This window comes from Plecotus auritus (assembly GCF_963455305.1).
Source record: "Plecotus auritus genome assembly, chromosome: 7".
Classification (NCBI taxonomy): Eukaryota; Metazoa; Chordata; class Mammalia; order Chiroptera; family Vespertilionidae; genus Plecotus; species Plecotus auritus.
Window position 1 is genome coordinate 62318897 of NC_137774.1, and position 19910 is coordinate 62338806.

Here is a 19910-nt window from a genome sequence, read left to right on the forward strand (position 1 = left end):
GCTTTAAGGGCCAAACTTATAAGAAACTACATTTGCCCTGACCAGGTGATTCAGCTGGATGCAGTGTCGTCCCATGCACCAAAAAGGCTGGGGGTTTGGTTCCCAGTCAGGGCACATACCTGGACTGGGGTTCGATCTCCAGTCAGGATGTGTATGGGAGGCAACAACTGATGTTTCTCTTTCACATGGAGGTTTCTCTCTCTCTTTCCCTTCCTCTCTAAAATCAATAAAATAAAATTTAAAAACAAATAAAACAAAAAAACCACATCCTAGGGTGAGGATTAAATAAAGAAACTACATTTAACTAGATTCACAGCAACTATAGAACTTTAATACAATCACCTAAACTGTCCCAACAACATTAACGTAAACGCACGTATTTGTTTGGCAGGCCCTATACAGACTGCTGAAAGCAGAGCTGTCAATCAGAGGCACTAAGCAATTCAGCACCAAGCAACAGCCCTGAACTCAGTAGGAACTCAATAAATGCTTGACTAAGTAATTGTTAATTTCCTTAATCCTTTGAAAGCCTAAGGAAATGATACTCCAACTGGATAATGAAGCCTACCACCACCTCAAATATAGTAACATCACCAGGAGGAAAATAAAATAAAAAGTATTTACACAAAAGTATTCATAGCAGAAATCTGGCAATAACCTAAATATCCAGTAATATGTGACTTGCTGAACCTACGAAGATACATCAACATTACAGCAATTTAAAATCATGAATACATAGTCTGGCCAGATGACTCAGTTGGTTGGCGGGTTGTCCTGTACACCAAAAGGTTGCAGGTTCGATTCCTGGGAACACATACCTAGGTTGCAATTCCTGGTTGGGGGCGTATACGGGAGACAACTAATTGATGTTTCTCTCTCACATCGTTTCTCTCTCTCTCTCTCTCTCTCTCTCTCTTCTCTAAAAATCAATAAAAACATATCCTCAGCTGAGGATTAAAAATGATGAATACATAGTTAATACCGACATAAATTCCAGATAAATTAACCTTTTAAAATAAAGAACACAAGAACTAGCCGGGCCTGTGTGACTCAGTGGTTGAGCATCGATCGACCCATGAGGTCACAGTTCGATTCCCAAACACGGAACAGGCCTAGGTTTCTGGCTCGATCCCCAGTAGGGGGCGTGCAGGAGGCAGCCAATCAGTGATTCTCTCACATCACTGATGTTTCCATCTCTCTCTCCCTCTCCCTTCCTCTCTGAAATCAATAAAAACGTATTTAAAGAACAATAACACAGGAACTAGAAATACGGAAACACTGAGTTTTCATCAAGCTATTAGAGGGAAAAATACATTTTAATGTTGAACACCATGAAGAAAACACAAAAGAACAGCAGATTTCAGTTCCTAACCATTTTAAACTTTAGTGTAAGGAAGTAAAAGTAATAGAAGTCTGAATCTGAGACAACGAATGGCCTCAATTCCCAGGCTTTTGGCAGAAGGGAGGCTGGAAAGACCTGTTCTGCTAAAAGTGATCAGGATTCCTAGTGCGATGAGGTGATACCCATCAACTGCAGAGGTCAGCTCTGCATTCAAAGTGCAGGCCCAGTTACCACCAGCTGTGTGACCCCTTAATCTAAGTCTCCTCCCTCATTTGTAAACTGGGAAAAGTAGCAGGCTCATTCACAATGAACCCAATAGTATAAGGCCTTTACAACAAAGACTAACACATACTCACAAAGTGGTATATTCTTCCAACAAAGGCACTCTCTGGCTAGAATATAATAACCTTGGACCTCCCCATATTCACTTAAAAAGAGAAACTTAGTGTAAACTCTAGTAATTGGGGAATGAAGGGGGATTTGGGATAATATTCAGTAGAACAAACACTAACTGGGCTGTATATTAGGAACTATACTCAGCTGCTGGGTACAGAAAGATGAAGCAAAATGCAGTCCCAACTGTAGAGAATTCACAGTATGGTGGGACAGACACAGGAGAAAACAGGTCATGGCCACACAACATTCTAGTCCAGAAGCTATGGCTAGATCACAGAAGGGAGGAGTCAGTCGGCCGGCCGAGAGTGGAGGAAATGAGGGAAGACTCTGGACAAGGTGATTTGGTATTTTTACTGTGATGCAATTTAAATAAACAAAAGCACATGCATGAGAACACAACTGGAAAACAGACAACAGAGCTCCTGGGTCAAAGAACAATGAATACTGAAATAACAGACTGTCTACAAAATGATGTCAATAGGGGTAGACCAGAGAAAACTGACTCCTAAGCTGAGAGTGGAGAAAGCTGGCCAATCCAGTATATACAATTACCAAAAGATTCAGGAACTAGAGGCACCAGAGACCTCTAGAATTAGGGGGTGAAAGAAGAGGTACTAAATAAGACTTTTGACAAGGGCACCAAGACCATTCAAGGATAGTCTCTCCAACAAACAGTGCTGAGATAATTGAATATTTACATGCAAAAGAATGGAACTGGACCCCTACCTCACACCATACACAAAAATTAAATCAAAATGGATCAAAGACATAAATGTAAGAGCTAAAACTATAAAAATTCTATAAGAAAACACAGGGGTAAATCTTCATGGACTTGGATTTGGCAATGGATTCTTACATATGACACCAAAAAGCACAAGCAACAGCAATGACAAGATAAATCAGGCTTCATCAAAATTAAGTACCTTTTATGCATCAAAAGGTACTATCCATTCAGAACACCTGAAATCTAGTTGAACAGAAGGCCTACAGCTAAGAATATAAAAAGAATCCACATCAAGACTCGTAGGAGGGCCGGCGACACATAGCAGGCTGAGCCCAAGCCCACATGTGGTGGTTAAAAACCGGGAGGGTTATCTTGGCTGTGGATCCATAAGGAGCGAGGCGTTCCAGTGCCAGGAAGAGAAGTCCCCATAATTTCTGGCTGTAAAACCAGACTGTGGCTGAGTGAGAAGGAGGGCTGCTGAAGTCCTAGGCATTCCTCTTAAAGGGCCCCTCCAAAGACTTAATCAGACTCACTCTGAGCTTCAGAGCTGGGCAGCAGTTCGAAAAGCACCAGGAACATATGGGAAGGGACTGAAGTGTATGACATCACGGCAAGAGCTGGAGAGAAAGCTTTCTCCCAGAGAGAAGTGCTGGCAGAGTCCGTTGTTCCTTTTCTGAGCCCTCCCACACTGAGCACCTCCTCTGGGCACCTCCAAGTCCAGCACAAGGAGCAACCACCTGCAGATTGCTCTGTAGCTCATGCAGGCTGGCCCTGGGCAGGCAACAGGTGGTGGCTGACTTTGCAACTCCCAGGAGGCCTCAGAGACATGCAGTAGCCAGCTTCAGACCACACCAGATTACAACCCAATCACCTCCACAAGCAACCCACACACCCACACAAGCAACAGACTCAGTTGGCATCAGAGCCCCAGTGAAGCAAGTTCTGCTCCATGGGGCCAGCCCCTGCACAGCAGCTCCTCTGCTGGAGTCAGAGCCATTCCTCACAGCTGACTGACCTTCCAATGATGTGTGAACAGCAATCAAAGCTCAACTACTACAGGAGGATGCACACAGCCAACACAGGGGGAGCACCTGGAGCATCCAGCTCAGGTGACTGGAGAGGCTGTGTCAGTGGGCCCTACAGGACACCTCCTACATGAGGCCACTCTACCAATTCCAGGGGATGTAGCAGCTCTACCTAATCCACAGAAACAAACACGGGGAAGCAGCCAAAATGAGGAGATAAAGAAACATAACACAAATGGAAAAAAAACACAAAAAAAAGAAAAAGAAAAAAAAAACACAAGCAAAATCTCCAGGAATAAAGCTAACTGAAATGGTGGCAAGCAAATTACCTGATACAGAGTTCAAAACAATGGTTACAAGGATGCTCAATGAACTTAGTGAGAACTTCAACAGCATAAATAAGGACATGGAAATCATAAAGAAGAACTTGTGAGAAATGAAGAATACACTAACTGAAATGAAGACCAAGTTACATGGAATTAACAGTAGAGTAGATGAAGGAGAGAATCAAATCAGTGTTTTGGAATATAAGGAACCAGAAAAAACTCAATCAAAAGTGAAATGACTCCAAAAAAATGAGGATGGTGTAAGAAGCCTCTGAGACAACTTCAAGTGTACCAACATTCACATCATGGGGTTGCTGGAAGAAAAAGAGACAGAGTAAGAAATTGAAAACTTATTTGAAAAAAATGACCAAAAAAAACTCCCCTAATCTGGTGAAGGAAATAGACATATAGGTCCAGGAAGTGAAGCGTCCCAAACAAAATGAACCCAAAGAGGCCCATACAGGACACATCATAATTAAAATGTAAAAAGTTAAAGACAAAGAGAGACTCTTAAAAGCAGCAAGAGAAAAGCAGTTAGTTACCTACAGGGGAGTGCCCATAAGATTGTCAGCTGATTTCTCAACAGAAACTTTGCAGGCAAGAAGGGAGTGGCAAGAAATATTTAAAGTGATGAAAAGCAAGGACTACAACCAAGATTACCCTACCCAGCAAAGCTATCATTCAGAATCAAAGGACAGGTAAAGAGCTTCCCAGACAAAGAAAAGCTAACTGAGTTCATCACCACCAAAACAGTATTACATGAAATGTTAAAAGATCTTCTTGGAGAAAAAGGAGAATAAAAAAAGATCAAATATATTAATAATAAAATGGCAATAAATACATATCTATCAATAATTACTTTAAATGCTCCAATTAAAAGACATACATTGACTGAATGGTTAACAAAACAAGACCCTTACATATGCTGTCTAAAACAGACTCACTTCAGATCGAAAGACACACACAAACTGAAAGTAAAGGGATGGAAAAAGGTATTTCATAAAAATGGTAATAACAAACAAAAAAAGCTTATGCCAGATAAAATAGACTTTAAAACAAAGGCTATAACAAGAGACAAAGAAGAACCCAGCAACTCCACGTCTGGGTATTTATCCAAAGAAACCCAAAGGACTAAATTGAAAAGACATGTGCATCCCTATCATAGCAGCACAATTTTTAATAGCTGAGATATGGAAGCAACCTAAGTGTCTATCAGTAAATGAATGGATAAAGAAGAGGTGGTACATATGGAATGTAATTCAGCCATAAAAAAGAATGAAATATTGTCATTTGCAACAATATGAATGGACCTAGAGGTTATTGCACTAAGTGAAATAAGTCAGACAAAGAAAGACAAACGCCAGATAATTTCACTTAAATGTGGAATTTAAAAAACAAAATAAACAAACAAGCAGAACAGGAAAAGGTTCATAAATACAGAGAACATCTTGATTGTTGTCACATGAGAGAGGGGTTGGGAGTGATGGGTGAAAAAGAGGAAGAAATTTAGAAGTACAAACTGGTAGTTACAGAACAGTCATGGGAATATAAAGTACAGCATAGGGAACATAGTCAATAATATTGTAATAAGTATATATGTTGTCAGATGGGTATCAGATTCATCGAGGTGATCACTTCATAAGTTATATAATGTCTAATCATGGTGTCATACACCTGAAACTAATATAATATTACACATCAACTGTAACTTTAAAATAAAAATTTTCATAAAAAAGAAAAGACACTATCAAAAAAAAATAAAAAGATAACCTACAGAATGGGGGAAATTTTTGCAATCAGATATCTGATAAGGGTCTAGTACCCAGCATACATAAGAAACTCTGACAACTCAACAACGAAAAGATAAAAAACCCAATTTAAAAATAGAGAAGGAACTTGAATAGACATTTCTCTGAAGAGGATATATAACTGGCCAACAACCACATGAAAAGATGATCAGCATCATATATCATTAGGAAAATGCAAATAAAAACCACAATGAGGGGGCAGACCGGAGCGAGGCTACAGGAACTGGAGAGCCATGTTCTGGCTGCTGGCACTACACAAGGAAGATCACATCCGGGGCAGCAGCTGCAGCCAGACCGCAAGCCGGGCCATCCCCGCCACTCACTAGGTGGTCCTCAGCGACAGCATGCAGCTCCCCCCCAACCCTCAACAGACCACCACCCCCTGCGGCACATTCTTCAGCACCACCCCAGGAGGTACCAGGATCATCTATGACCAGAAGTTCCTGATGCCGTGTCAGAATTATTCACCTGTGACCAAACAGCCCCATGGGATCTGCCTACTATTCGGGGGGTCACTAGCCCTGTAAGTGACGAGCCCCCCACAGAAGCCAGCCAGAACCACCTGCAAAGCCAGCAGGCGGTGAAGAGTCACAATTTGAGATAGACATTTAAAGGACCAGCCATCAGATCAAGCAATGACTCTGGGCCTCTCTGGCCCTTCTCTGGAGAAGAGTCACACCGCCAATTATCATCCTGGGCAGGCAATGGGTGTGGGGTCAACCACCCTAGTCCTCTGCTCCCTCGGTCAGAGCACCTGCTCCCCCTTACTCTTGGTGAACACCAGCAGATACCTCTTTATGCCTCCATTCATGCAGGAGCTGGCACCCCAAGGGGAGTGACTCTCAAGAGAACACATCCTGCAGTCTGGGCCAGGAAGTGGACCTGGAGGACCCCTTCTGAATGACCATCCTGCTCTCTTCCACTGAGGGCACACCACCCCTTAGTTAGGTTTGTGTGCTTGGGGAAGTTCCCCTCCCCTACTTCCCCAACAGAGGAAATAAAAGCCCTTGGGCAAAAACAAAAAAACACACAATGAGATACCACTTCACACTCACTAGGATGGCCATAATAAAAAACAGACAATAAAAAATGTTGGCAAGAATGGAGAGAAATTGTAACCCTCATATATTTGTTGTTAGAAATAAAGACAATGTAGCTGCCGTGGAAAACAGTTTGATAGTTCCTCAGAAAGTTAAAGAGAATTACCATATGCCCTAGCATTCTCACTCCTAGTTATATAACGCAAAAGAAATGAAAACAGGTTATTCAAAAAAATATTTATACATGAATGGTCACAGCAGCACTACTTAATAATGGCCAAAAGATAGAAACAACCCAAATGTCTATTGACAGATAAATAGGCAAACAAAATGTGGTCTATACGTATAATGGAATAATATTCAGCCATAAAAAGGAATGAAGGACTGATACACATTGCAGCATGGATGAGCCTTGAAACATAATGCTAAGGGAAAGAAGTCTGTCACAAAAGGTGACATGCTATATGATTCCATTCATGTCTAGATGAGGGAAATGTATAGAAACAGAAAGTGACTGCTTAGGACTGGGGGGAGGGGAGAGGCGAGGGAAAGAGATTCTTGGGGAGACAAAGGAGAAGCTAATGAGACAGAAGATGGGGAAATAAATTATCAGCACACAACAGGGAAAGTTTAAAGCATGCGACATGTTTGTGTCAGATTTCTTAAAAGCAAGTATCAAGAGAAGGTTTCTACATTAAAGGTTTTAGAATTTAGAAATTGAGCACCAGAGTTGGTAAGCACAATACAAAAAAAATTTACAGCAATACATAAATAAATAACTTGAGTGCTGTAATAAGATGCCGAAGTGTCCACTTAAGGGAGAAAATAGTCTCAGAAATGTTAGGAATTAAGGTAATATCCTTGCCTAAAGCAGTAAGCACTGTCTTCTTCTAGGAAAATATGTTACCATAAAATTTATACCATTACTAGAGGCCCAGTGCATGAATTTCGTGCACAGGTAGGGTCCCTAGGCCTGGCCAAGGATCAGGGCCCATTGGGGCCTTCTGGCTGCCAGCCAGGGCCTTCCTTCCCCAGCTGCCAGATGCTGGCTGAGGCCTTCCTTCATTCCGCACCGCCCCCTGGTGATCAGCGCACATCATAGCAAGCGATTGAACTCCCGGTCTCCCAGTTGAACTCCCGAGGGGATAATTTGCATATTAGCCTTTTATATATATATATAGATTTAAAAAATGTGTTATGTGTATTTTACTACAATGTAAAAAATGATGCTATCATGTAACAGACATCTGAAAAGGCAGACAGTGGTTGACCCACACACCTATTATGTGGCATTATGGAAACATATGCTCATTTACCTCTCTGACTGAGAATTCCTTCAGGCCTGAATATTTCTGGAGTCTCAAAGGCAAAAATGCAGTCGCTTTCGTGGACTGTTTCCAGGTCATCTGTGTCACAAAAGGAACGGTGGAACCCATCATAGTACATTTCTGTTAACACAATCTAAAAATGGGGAAAATGTAAATAACTGAATAAGCAGGAAGTCAATATGAATGGATCTCCTAATTCTCCATGAACTTCCCCAGACCATCAGGACCTAACCTGTGAGGCCTCTGACACATCACAGAACCCACATTATTTGCCTTTAATAAGAGAATCTTGGAAGAACAGCATCCCCTGTCACTGAAGAGCAATGTATTTTGTTCTCAGAATGTGATGGCACTAAATCCAGAGTTCCTCTGAGTTCTGGTGAAGAGACACAGGAGATGGGAATTACCCCTGTTTCACAAGGGAAGAAACTAGAGAAGGCGGTGACCTGCCTGAGGTTATACAAATATTCAATCTCTGGCAATGACAGAGTCCACATCTGGCTCCAAGACTGACCGCTACATCATTAAATTTTCTTATTTCCAGGTTAAAAAATGTCAAATAACCATCAATATTTGCATTAGGAAAAAATGTAAATCAACTCAATGTCCAACAATAGGAACTACTTAAATATATTATAGCCCTACTGGAATTATAAAGCTATTACAAAGAATGAGCTATAAATAACTGCATTAACATGAAAAAAAATCTCCTAAGTAAATAAGAAGCAAGGTAATTACCTTGCTTCTTAATGAGTTCATGTTTATAAAACAATAAATGTAGTATATGCACAGGAAAAAATAGGAATGAATTTACAGCATAATATTAAAGTTAGTAACCCCTAGTTCTCAGATACTTTATATGAGATACTTTCTAAGTTTTGTTTCTGAAATGGCTGAGTATTGCACAGTAACACAGAAAAACAAAAGATGGGTAAAACAATGGAGACATTCAGGGACTTGGTTACATGCTCAGCAGCACTGTCTAGTGGAAAAGCACTGGATTGGGCATGAGGAGGTTCCAGTCCCGGCCTGCCACCAACCAGCCCTGTGACCTTGAACAAGTCACATGGTTTTTCTGAGCCTCCTTCCAATGAAGGGTTTGGACTGGACCCCTTTGGTTTCCTTTACTAACACAAACATAATGAGTCTATGAGGTGACAGGGGCTGGTGGCAGAGTCCACAAACAGCCCAAGGAAAATACTCCTGGCATATGTTCTGTCTATGATTTTAATGACCACATTGTTTTTCTGCAGGCGAACATGTAAACATAGGTCACTTTCTCCAGCAAGAACAATGAGGTCAAAAAAAATTTGTAATTCTATCACTCATTCAAAGCGCATGCAAAAAGAACCAGACAGTACTGAGAGCTGTAAAGAGACAACCAGATTTGCCTTGGACACACACCTAAGCCTCCCTCCTTCTCTGCTTTTCCCCTTATCCTGAAGGAAAAAAGCAAATCAATGTGCTCTTAAGTGTAAGGAAAAATGTGAACACTTTATAAATGTGCCAGTGCTGGGTCTATGAAAATGTGTGATATTTGCTTTTTAGGGCAACACTCGTATTTGTTTTACTGTAGTAACTTCCGAAATGAGGCTGTCGGCAGCCCAAGTACATAAGAGCTTTCCTATGCAATTATGACAGCTTCCAGAAGTGATCTAGGGAGAAGCTACGCAGTCACTGAATCATCTTTCCTTAGTAAGTCCTAATAGGGAATGTTTTTCCAAATAAACGCATAATAGTGAACTGAATAAAGAATGTATGCAAAAATATGTCACGCCACAAACAGGCCAATTAAAATACCAAAAATTTACCCAAAAATGAAAAGGATGCACAAATTCCTTTTTCTTATCTAAACAAAGTAAGAGATTGGTCCAGCTCTAACCAGAGAACAAACAGAACTGAGCATCTCTGTGCAGGAACTAGCCAGATACCCATTCTAATCACAGGATGGCAAGGGTTTGTCAAGAGCCACTGCTCAGGTTCTCTAAGCCTCTTTGGCTTTCAAATACTACAGGGATGTTCTTCCCACATAAGCCTCCATCCGGATGATTAAGAGGGCTAAGTAATTATAAATAAAGTCACAGCTTTTCCTTTTAAAAATGTACTAGTATACACAATTAAAGAAACATGGAAAGGTTTTGTGTATATTTTTCTCCTTTGGGTCTTAATTTTCCTTTTCCTCACCACAGAAGCAACTGGTTTGACATTTCTATCTAACCATATTTGGCAGAGAACTGTTAAAAATTCCAGGACAGAAAGCCACCCTTCCAGGGCTCCTTGTGCAGTCAGTGTTTGCAGGCGTACTACCTGGTCAGTGGGGATCTTTGTTTCCAGAGACACTGCTTCCCGAAGTCTGGCGACAGTCCCAGACAGAGGCACAGCCACGCCAATCCGCATGCAGTGAGAACACTTTCCTTGATACACTACGGTGACATAGAGAGGCCTGTACAGATCAAAGTCACATCTTCTTATTAGTTGCTTATCTCAACTAAATTACAGAAGCAAGACAAATCTGATTGGAAATCAATGTAAAACTGAAGTTAACCCACACCTTTATTTAGAAGTCAAAAGAAAAACTCATTTGGACCTAAGTAAAACTCTCAATAATTAAGAGATCTCTGGAAAAGGTAAGCTTCAAAAAACAAAAGTATAACATATCAATACTTGGAAATTTTGAGAAACAGTTCAAATAAAGCAATTAACTAAAAGTGCAAGGTGAGGGCTCTAGGGAATCTAGAAGGCACTCAACAGCCTTTCCCTTTCCCCATGCTGTGGATGATGACCAAGTGAACAGACACACCTGTCCCATGCACCCTGCAATCTCAGACAGGCATTCATAAATTTCTGTAAGGTTTTAACAATGCTTGTATGTAACGTATCATTAATCCCATTACTTGTCTAAATAAGTAAGCCTACTAGGAGCATACAGAGGAAAAGGAACACAGAGAAATGTGCCACCTTAATTTTATTAAATCTGTTCTTACCTTGTGTAGGGTAGAGGGATTGGCAAAGAAATGCAGAGGAAAGGGTCAAAAGTGTTGCTCTGCTTCTGACAATGAGGACATGTCAGGGAGGATCTTCAAAAAACAAAATGTAAGATACCCACATTAAGATCACCTACAACCACATAAGCAGGCAACATAAAGGAAATTTAATTTGCTCATACCTGTATTGGGCTTGAAAAAGTTCTTGTACAAAAGTGCTACAGACAGGAAAAGATGGTCCCTCAGGCATCATATCAGACTCTGATGGTGGCTTAAAAGAAGAAAGTATAATTTCACAGGCTGAAAGTACCAATTATTGACTGAAGATGACCCTGAAAGTGGCACAAATGTCCCTGACTTCTTATACAAGCTATGCATCAGGTCCAGATGTTCCAGTGAGAGGTATCTGCTAAAGGAACCAGAACACAGCAGCCGGGACGTGGGTCACAAGAAACTCATCTCTTCACAGGCTCTCCCACATCTCCGTCTCTCCACCCCATCCAGGTGGTTCCTCCCTAGGACACTCCAATCTCCCTCCAACTCTCGATGTCCTGTTCTAACCTCTTCCAGGAAATTAATCCCAACCACTGAGTTCCTAGCACGTATTAGCTGCTGATTTGGGTACTTAATCACTCTATTTCATATTTCACTAACCTTTCCATGTCTCTCCACTAACATCACTGAGTACCTGCTATTACATGCAGAGAGCAAGGTAGAGGGCTTTAGGGCACAAAAATAAGACACAGAGCCTGACTTTGACTTCATCGCAATCTGGTAGGGGAGAGAGTCAGCTACACGCATAGAGTTCTATGACAGAACAGTGTTCAGGCACAAAAGGACCTTGAATTGAAATAATTTAACAACTTACCGAAACAAGAAATTTAAATTTTGAGGTACTGAGCAGAATTATCAAAAACTTTAAAAGCTGCAAGAGAAAGGCAACTCTTTATCTTAATTACTTCCATTATAAAAATCATTTTACCCATCATAGTAAGGCTACATGCATAAAAATGGAGAATAAATCACTCTTTCTCAGTACGAATATTCTGGGGGTTCAGTTCCTACACTTGTTCCTGTTTGACTGTGTCCATTCCAGTGATCTATAGGCTATGGGTCTCACTGGACTAGAAAGCAAGTGTTTGCTTTAATAACAGTTTAGTGAGGTGGAACCACTTAATTTTAGTCTAAAGTTAGTCATATAGGCAAACGTGTCCTCTCTCATTAGACTGTAAGCTCCTGGGACGGTGCCTCTGGCATCTCACGCTCCCAACACAGTAGCCAGTGTGAGAAACCCTCTAAGTGTCCATGAATCTTATCCTCACCTGGAGCTCACTCAATGTCACTACAGTAACTAAGTGCCGACTGCAACAGTTCCTGAGAAGTTTGGGAGAACGGACCCTGGGCTCCAGCTCCCTGGCTGATGGGCGGGGCACCCTCACCTTCACAGGAGGCTGGCCGCTCTGCTTCACTGCATGATTGAGGTCTTCGTGAACTCGGTCCAAAAGCCACAACAGAAACTCCTGGGCATCATGCTGGGAATTCCCCCGGTACTGCAGTGCATTCTTTGACACAATACTCTAGATAGGTACATAAATCAGCACGAAGAGGGTGAGTCCTAGCTCTATGATATACTGCTCATCATCCCAAAGAGGGATGGATGCAAACTCTCAAGGGTGTTAGAGGACTTCCCAGAAAGAGCAATGTAAAAGCAGGTGCTAAAAAACAACTAAAAAACAACAACAGAAAAAAACAGGTGCTCAATGTAAAACCTACCCCCAAGAACATGCACCAAAGACTTAAATGTGCCTATCCCACTTTTAGGAATATAGCTAAAGGAAACCATCAAAATAGTCACAACATCTAAGAGGATATTCATTCATCAGACCTTCTAATAGCAAAAACAGGTGATAACTTGAACATCTTAAAAACGAGAATTTTTACAAGTACCACATTGTTATTTTGTACACGCAAAACCACCAAAATGTTCTATGTCAATTACACCTTAGTAAAGAAAAAAAGAGTTGGTAGTATAAAATAAACAAGTCTACATCATATAAATATTGAGTAAATAAATGGGAGGAAGAGATGAATCTTCCTTATAGAAGAATTCCAAATAATTTATGTCACTAATGCCCCTCCAGGAGTTGGACCTTGAGAATGGGCTATGATAGTGACCTGCTTTCAAAGACTCGAATATGGGAGAGGGTAGCCATTGAAAGGCTGCAGCTGAACTGAAATAAGATCATGGGCTCTGGAGCATGTAGCCTCGGTTCAAATCTCTGTCCCACCTCTTATTATGTGTGAGGTCTGGGCTAACTCCCCTCCAAAGTGAAAAGGACAATAATGATTTAGTGTGATGGCTAAGTGAGAACGCATGCAAAACATTTCACATATAAATGAGTAATTAAGCACTCAAATTTTAACTATGAATACTGGACTTATAAAGTAGGGAGACAACTACACAAAGCGAAAGCAGTTCAGACAAATGAAATGATGAGGCATGAGATAATGGGGGTCTGAGCTAAAGCAGTAAGGGCAGAAATGTGAGGCCAAATCTGAGATTTTGAAATTAAAGAAGTAGAATCAATAGAATTGGTGAGTTAATGGATGTGGAAAGTGAGGAAGGAGGCATTAGTGTCACCCAGGTGTCTTATCTGGACGATGTTCAACTGGTGGTACTTGCATCAAGATAAAATAAAAAAGGAAGAAGTCTGGGAAAGAGGGTGATGAGTTAGTTCCCTTTCGAATCCACTGCATTTGCAGCTCTGCAGAACCTCCACGTAGAAGTATCTGGTAAACAAGTGAAAAATACAGACCTGGACTCCATGGAAGTCTGTGCTAAGGACAAGATTTGTAAATCACCAGATGAGTGGTAGTTAAAACCATGAGTATGTCTGATCACCCAGACATAATCATGAGATGGAACCCAGAGGACAGCTATATTTAGGGGAGACCAAAAACGTCATTAAAGATGTGGCAAAAAAATCAGGAGAATGGAGACCCAAGAGTCAAAAGAAGAGAGTCATGCAGAAAGTGATCAATAGTATTCAAAGTTGAAGAATGATAAAGTAAACCAAAGAAATACAAGCTGTCCATTGTAATTTTCCAATAAAGATAATGATAACAGAGATTAAAAGGGGATAGATTTTTAATTTGATTATGAAAAGAAGCATCACAACTTGATGGTCAATTAGATGTCAATGAAACATAAAGATGATTTATGAAGATTCAAATTTAGGGAGGAAAAACTCAAAAGAACAAAAATGAGAGCATATTGAGGTGTCATGGGCAAAACTTACTGAATGAAGTGGGCAAGGAAAAGGAAGGACCCTGAAGACAAACAAGGATGCCGCCTGGATGCCATCTCAGAAAGCAGTACACAAAGGAGAGATGGCTAACTCACCCGGAGTTTCCTTCATGTGGGGAAAGTCTTCACCAGAGGACAAAACTTCTACCCGAGGTCAGAAGCCACCCAAATCACCAAGTCCAATTTCTTCTTTCTCAGCCCTCACCTTACTCAATCTCCCTGTAGCAGTTTCTAAACTTGATATCTTCCTTAATTTTGAAATGCCTTGGTCTGTGGCCTTATGTTCTCATTTAAGAGAATCAAAACCAGAGCCATCGGTATGGACATTGCAAGAGGGTGAACTACAAAAGAAAGAGAATTCCTAGTAAAGGAATGGATCAAGAAAAAACACCAGCACTAGCCACACTGACTCAGGATGGAAGAGAAACAGGTGCCTGGTGGCACTATCTTGCGGGAGACACCATGTTTTTAGTGTCTGACTTAGGCGGACAATGACGCCAGGAACAGCAGAAGACTGCAGCACTTTGGACATGTTATGTTTGAGGTACCTACAGGATCCCAAGTGAGGTTAAGTGTGGTGCTCAGGAATGACACCTGAGCTGGAAGTTAAATCAGAGAAGTATATACCTATCCCGTGAGCGCAGAGTCAATACCCCAGCCAGGACAAAACCTTGAAGAACTAGGCTAGCATAGAAGGTACAAGTCACAGAAAAGAAGCCAAGAAGATAAGAGAATGGCAGCACATAGGCAGAGGGAGGGGAAACCTCCAGGGGATGAAAGCAACAATGTCAACTACCACAGGAAAGTCAAGACAGGCAGGGAGACAGGTCCTTTGGAATGGCAAAGTAAGAGGTTGACTGCCTGTGCAATTTCAATGAAGCAGACAGAGAGGGTGAAAGAAGACCACTCTTCATATCCAAGAAGCTTCATTATGAAAGGAAGGAGAAAAGATGCTGTGACCACCTAGAGGGGGACTGACTGACACAGCAGAAGCACTTATATGATGAGGGTAGAAGCTAACAGAAAGGAGACACCTGAAGAAAGGCGATGCTTTTTCTTTATTTTTATTTTTTTATTGGTTTTAGAGAGAGGAAGAGAGAGAGAATAGGAGAGAAACTTCAATATGAGAAACATCCATCAGTTGCCTCCTGCACACGCTCTCACCAGGGATCTGAATCTGCAAGCCATGTATGTGCCCCAACCAGTAATCGAACATGCCACCTTTTGATGTATGGGACAACTCGCCAACCAAGTGAGCCACCTGGCCAAGACAAGAAAGACGATTCTTCAGTAAGGGGAGAAGGAGGGATTCAGAATAGGTAAACTGCCTTAAAAAGGAGGTAGGAGAGACAGAAACAGAGGTAAGAATAATGTAATGGTTCAGAGAAGTTACAGACAGGAAGGTGGGGAAGTTTGATTTGTATTGTTTGTTTGTGGAGGAAGCAGAGGACAACTGCCAAGAGGAAGTCTTGGGTACAGCAAGGGTAGAAACAAGTATCATGGCACACAGCTGGGTACACAAATTGCCAGAAGCATGACCAGCTTCTGTTTGGGACCCTCTCTCACTATTTCCAGTGAGGGAGCAGGGGAAGTCCTCAGCATCTGCATTCTAAGAAAGAGATTAGCTGAAACTCAATGCTTCATTATGTGTCAGAGCAAATATTTATGGACAATGTCATCAAATTTCAGGGTGGAGACAATATTAAATTCTTTATCAGGCTTGAATTCAACTTGATTTATGCTTCCTGCCACTATCACTTCAACTCATCCAGCATTTATCCACCAATCACTATGTTCCAGGCACTGTGCTAAAGCCGCTCAACAAGATTTTTGTTGGGCACGATTAAACAGGCCATGGGGACTTCCACAACCCTCTGCAACTGGGGCAAAAACTGCTCTGGGTCAACCTCACCCTAAATCATTACATCACAAACTGAAGGCAAGTTTACAGGAGACCTCACTGAACAAACACAAAGGTTCCTCTTTCTGCGCCTTCACAATGGTGACATCTTCCTGCTGCAGATACCCAAGGGACTTTCCTTTAACCCCAGGCAAAACAAATCGTAAGATCCTATCTAATGAAGAGGGAATATGCTAATGGACTGTCACGCCCTCACAAAGATGGTGGCGCCCACAGCCAATAAGGAGGGAATATGCTAATATGCCCTCAAAGATGGCGGTGCCCACAGCCACAAGATGGCGGCGCCCAGTCCCCTCAGGCCCACTGGGGCGGCAGGCATGCGGCATGACAGGGCCCGCCCCCAGGTGGATCCAGCCACTCCATGTGCCTGCCTCCAGAGTCCCCAGCTGCCCAAGGCCGGCCAGAGGCACAGGCAAGCCTCTGATGGGGGCTGCCCAGCTTCCCAGGGCTGGCCCGAGGTGCAGGCGAGCCTCGGATGGCCGCTGCCCAGCCACCCAGGGCTGGCCCAAGGCTCAGGTAATGAGGGCTGGCTGAGGCTTGCGCTGCCGGCAGGGGAAGCAGCAGAGGTGTGATCACGCCTTCCCCTGATCACTGGGTCGCCTACCGCCCCTGAGGGCTCCTGGACTGTGAGAGGGGGCAGGCCAGGCTGAGGGACGCCCCCCTCCAGTGCATGAATTTTCATGCACTGGACCTCTAGTAATCTAATAACCATCCTTAGTATGTTATAGGAGAAAGAAAAGTAATGGGAGTAAAGAAACCACAGGGAGACCGGCCAGTGTGGCTCAGTTGGTTTAATGTCGTCCCATGCACCAGGAGATCACTGGTTCGATTCCTGGTCAGGGCACGTGCCCAGGTTGCAGCTCGATCTCCCAGTAGGAGGTATGCAGGAGGGCAGCCGATTGATGCTTCTCTTCCTCTCCCTCCCCCTCTCTAAAATCAATAAAAATATATTTAATTTTTTAAAAAAGACAGTCACAAAATGTTGGATATGTTTTATAAAAAAAAGAAAGAAAGAAAAAATGAGTTATTTCTGGTACAGAGTTCCTTGACCTTTATAGACACAGGGGCCTAACACAGGGTAACTCAAATCAAGATATCCCTGCATCCAAGTTCTCATGAACCAAATTCAGGAACTAAACAGACATGGAAAGCAAGAGCTATCTGCACTGCTGTAAAACTAACTTTGGAGATTAAACAAACTTGTATGTACCACAAAGACTTGGTGACAGAAATTCACTGCTTGGGATATAGACTAGGAAAAGGCATATATCTTGTCTAAAAGGGTTGAGAAAGGATTACTCCATTTCAAGAAATTATAACTAAGGGTAGAAGTATGGTCAAGAGCATTAGAGCCGGGATAAAAGGATGAAATATAAAAAAGAAACTACGACAAGTGGTTCAGTGAGATGAACAAGGAGCCAAGACTTCCCAACAGATAATAAAGCTATACAGGAACAAAACAGAGCAACAAGAGAAGACCCCCCAAGTATGTAACAGTGGTCAGAAGTTTCCACTAGAAATGCAATAGAAACAGAAAGACTGGGTCCTGAACACCTGAGTTCAAGTCTTCTTTCCACTTTTTACTTAGCATTTCTCTGTGCTTTGGCTATCTTTTCTGCAAAATGGTGATGGCAATATTTTTCTAAAAAAATTATTGTGGCACTTCAAATCATAAAGCATCATAAATTCTAAAACTCTGTATGGCTGCTGTTACATAACTTTCAAAAGTCAAGAATAAAGAAAGGACTTACCCTCTGGTGCTATAGGGCACCATATTTGGAAAATCCCAAAGAGAAAGCAAAGGAGAAAATACCTAAGGCTTTGCCTCCTGACTCTTGGTTACACATCAGAATCATCTGGGAAATTTTTAAAAATAAAAGCCATGTCCTGGCAGCAGATCCAGGCCTACGGTGGGATCTGATCACCGCTCATCTTTTATCAAGTGTGATTCTTCTTTTTAACAATTCAAATGGGAAGCCAAGACAAGAAAGAACATGGCCACACTGGAAAAGCTCTGCAGCTTCACTTCTAAAGCACTAACATTTAGGAGAGGCTCTTTGGTCCTCACTGGATTACCATCACTTATTACACTGTATTTTATTCATAGCATCAGGAAATACAATATCATATCTGCCTCCACCATTAACCAGTAACAGGGATATTTTCAATATTATCTGCCCCACCCCCCGCCCACACCTAACAAATGCAATATTTGATACAAAGAGTAACAATTACAGTTAATATCTGAGTGCTTATAATGTATCAGGCATTACACTAATTGTTTATAGGTGTTATTTCCTATAAAATCAATCCCTTGAAAATTCCCTATGCTGTGTCATTAAGAGGCCCGGTGCACGAAATTCATGAACGGGGGTGTGTGTCCCTCAGCCCAGCCTGCACCCTCTCCAATCTGGGACATCCCTCTCACAATCCAGGACTGATGGCTCCCAACTGCTTGCCTGCCTGCCTTCCTGATTGCCCCTAACTGCTTCTGCCTGCCAGTCTGATCATCCCCTAACCACTCCCCTGCCAGCCTGATTGATGCCTAACTGCTCCCCTGCCAGCCTGTTTGCCCCTAACTGCCTTCCCCTGCAGATCTGGTACCCCACAACTGCTCTCCCCTGCAGGCCTGAGTCCCCCGCAACTGCCCTTCCCTGCAGACCCAGTCACCCCCAACTCCCCTCCTCTGCCGGCCTGGTCACCCCTAACTGCCCTCCCTTGCAGGCCATCTTGTGGTGGCCATCTTGTGTCCACATGGGGGCAGGATCTTTGACCACATTGGGGCAGCCAACTTGTGTGTTGGAGTGATGGTCAGTTTGCATATTACTCTTTTATTAGGTAGGATGGGTGGGGGCCAGCTGGTTTGCCCTGAAAGGTGTCAGGGTGGAGGTTCCCTTGGGGTATGAGGCGGCCTTGGAGAGGGGCCTGTGGTGGTTTGCAGGCCAGCCACGCCCCCTGGCGACCCAAGCGGAGGCCCTGGTATCTGGGGTTTATTTATCTTCTACAATTGAAACTTTGTAGCCTGGAGTAGAGCCAAGCCTTCTGCTTGCTCAGAGGTGGCAGCCATTTTGGGGGGGATTTATGTATCTTCTATAATTGAAACTTTGTAGCCTTAAGCGGAGGCCTGAGCCGGCCAGGGTGTGCAGAAAGCTTGGCTTCCTCCATCACCGGGAGCAACCCTAGCCTCCTGCTCTTTTCAGCTCCGTGGCTGCCGCCATTTCTGTTTGGATTTATGTATCTTCTATCATTGAAACTTTGTAGTTTTGAGTGGAGGCCTAGGCTGGCAAGGGCAGGCGGAAAGCTTGGCTTCCTCCATTGCCGGGGAAACCCAAGCCTCCCTCCTGCTCTCTGTGGCTGTAGCCATCTTGGTTGGGTTTATTTGCATATTCGCTCCTGATTGGCTGGTGGGCGTGGCTGGTGGGTTTAGCAGAGTGATGGTTAATTTGCATATTGCTCTTTTATTAGATAGGATTTACAGATGAAAAACATTTGGACTCAGAGAAGTGAAGTAACTTGTCTAAAGTTACCATTATTCTTCAACCTCATCTTATGGAAACAGCCTTCAAACCATTCTGTCAATAATCCTTCCTCCACAAATGATTCCCTTCCCTTATACAACTCAGGAGCACACAGGACTTGGGGTTCTTCATTCTGAGTGTCAGTTCTCCATGCAGACATAAACCCGTGTAGGAGACTAAACTATAGTTGC

General features: G+C 42.6%; 1 protein-coding gene and 1 pseudogene across 2 annotated transcripts in view; one reads left to right on the plus strand and one right to left on the minus strand.

Moving 5' to 3' along the window:
- Nucleotides 1-19910, minus strand: part of USP31 (ubiquitin specific peptidase 31) — an 81289-nt gene that overhangs the window by 34048 nt on the left and 27331 nt on the right. Inside the window, exons 2-6 of the mRNA XM_080682124.1 lie at nt 12413-12550; nt 11156-11244; nt 10974-11066; nt 10297-10432; nt 7978-8122 (exon numbers count right to left, since the gene is read on the minus strand). Coding sequence (XP_080538250.1) covers nt 7978-8122; nt 10297-10432; nt 10974-11066; nt 11156-11244; nt 12413-12550 — 601 coding nt within the window. The remainder of the gene's footprint in view (nt 1-7977; nt 8123-10296; nt 10433-10973; nt 11067-11155; nt 11245-12412; nt 12551-19910) is intronic.
- LOC308254456 (eukaryotic translation initiation factor 4E-binding protein 1-like) lies at nt 5855-6233 on the plus strand (annotated as a pseudogene). Its single transcript has one exon. The product of its transcript is annotated as a eukaryotic translation initiation factor 4E-binding protein 1-like (transcript).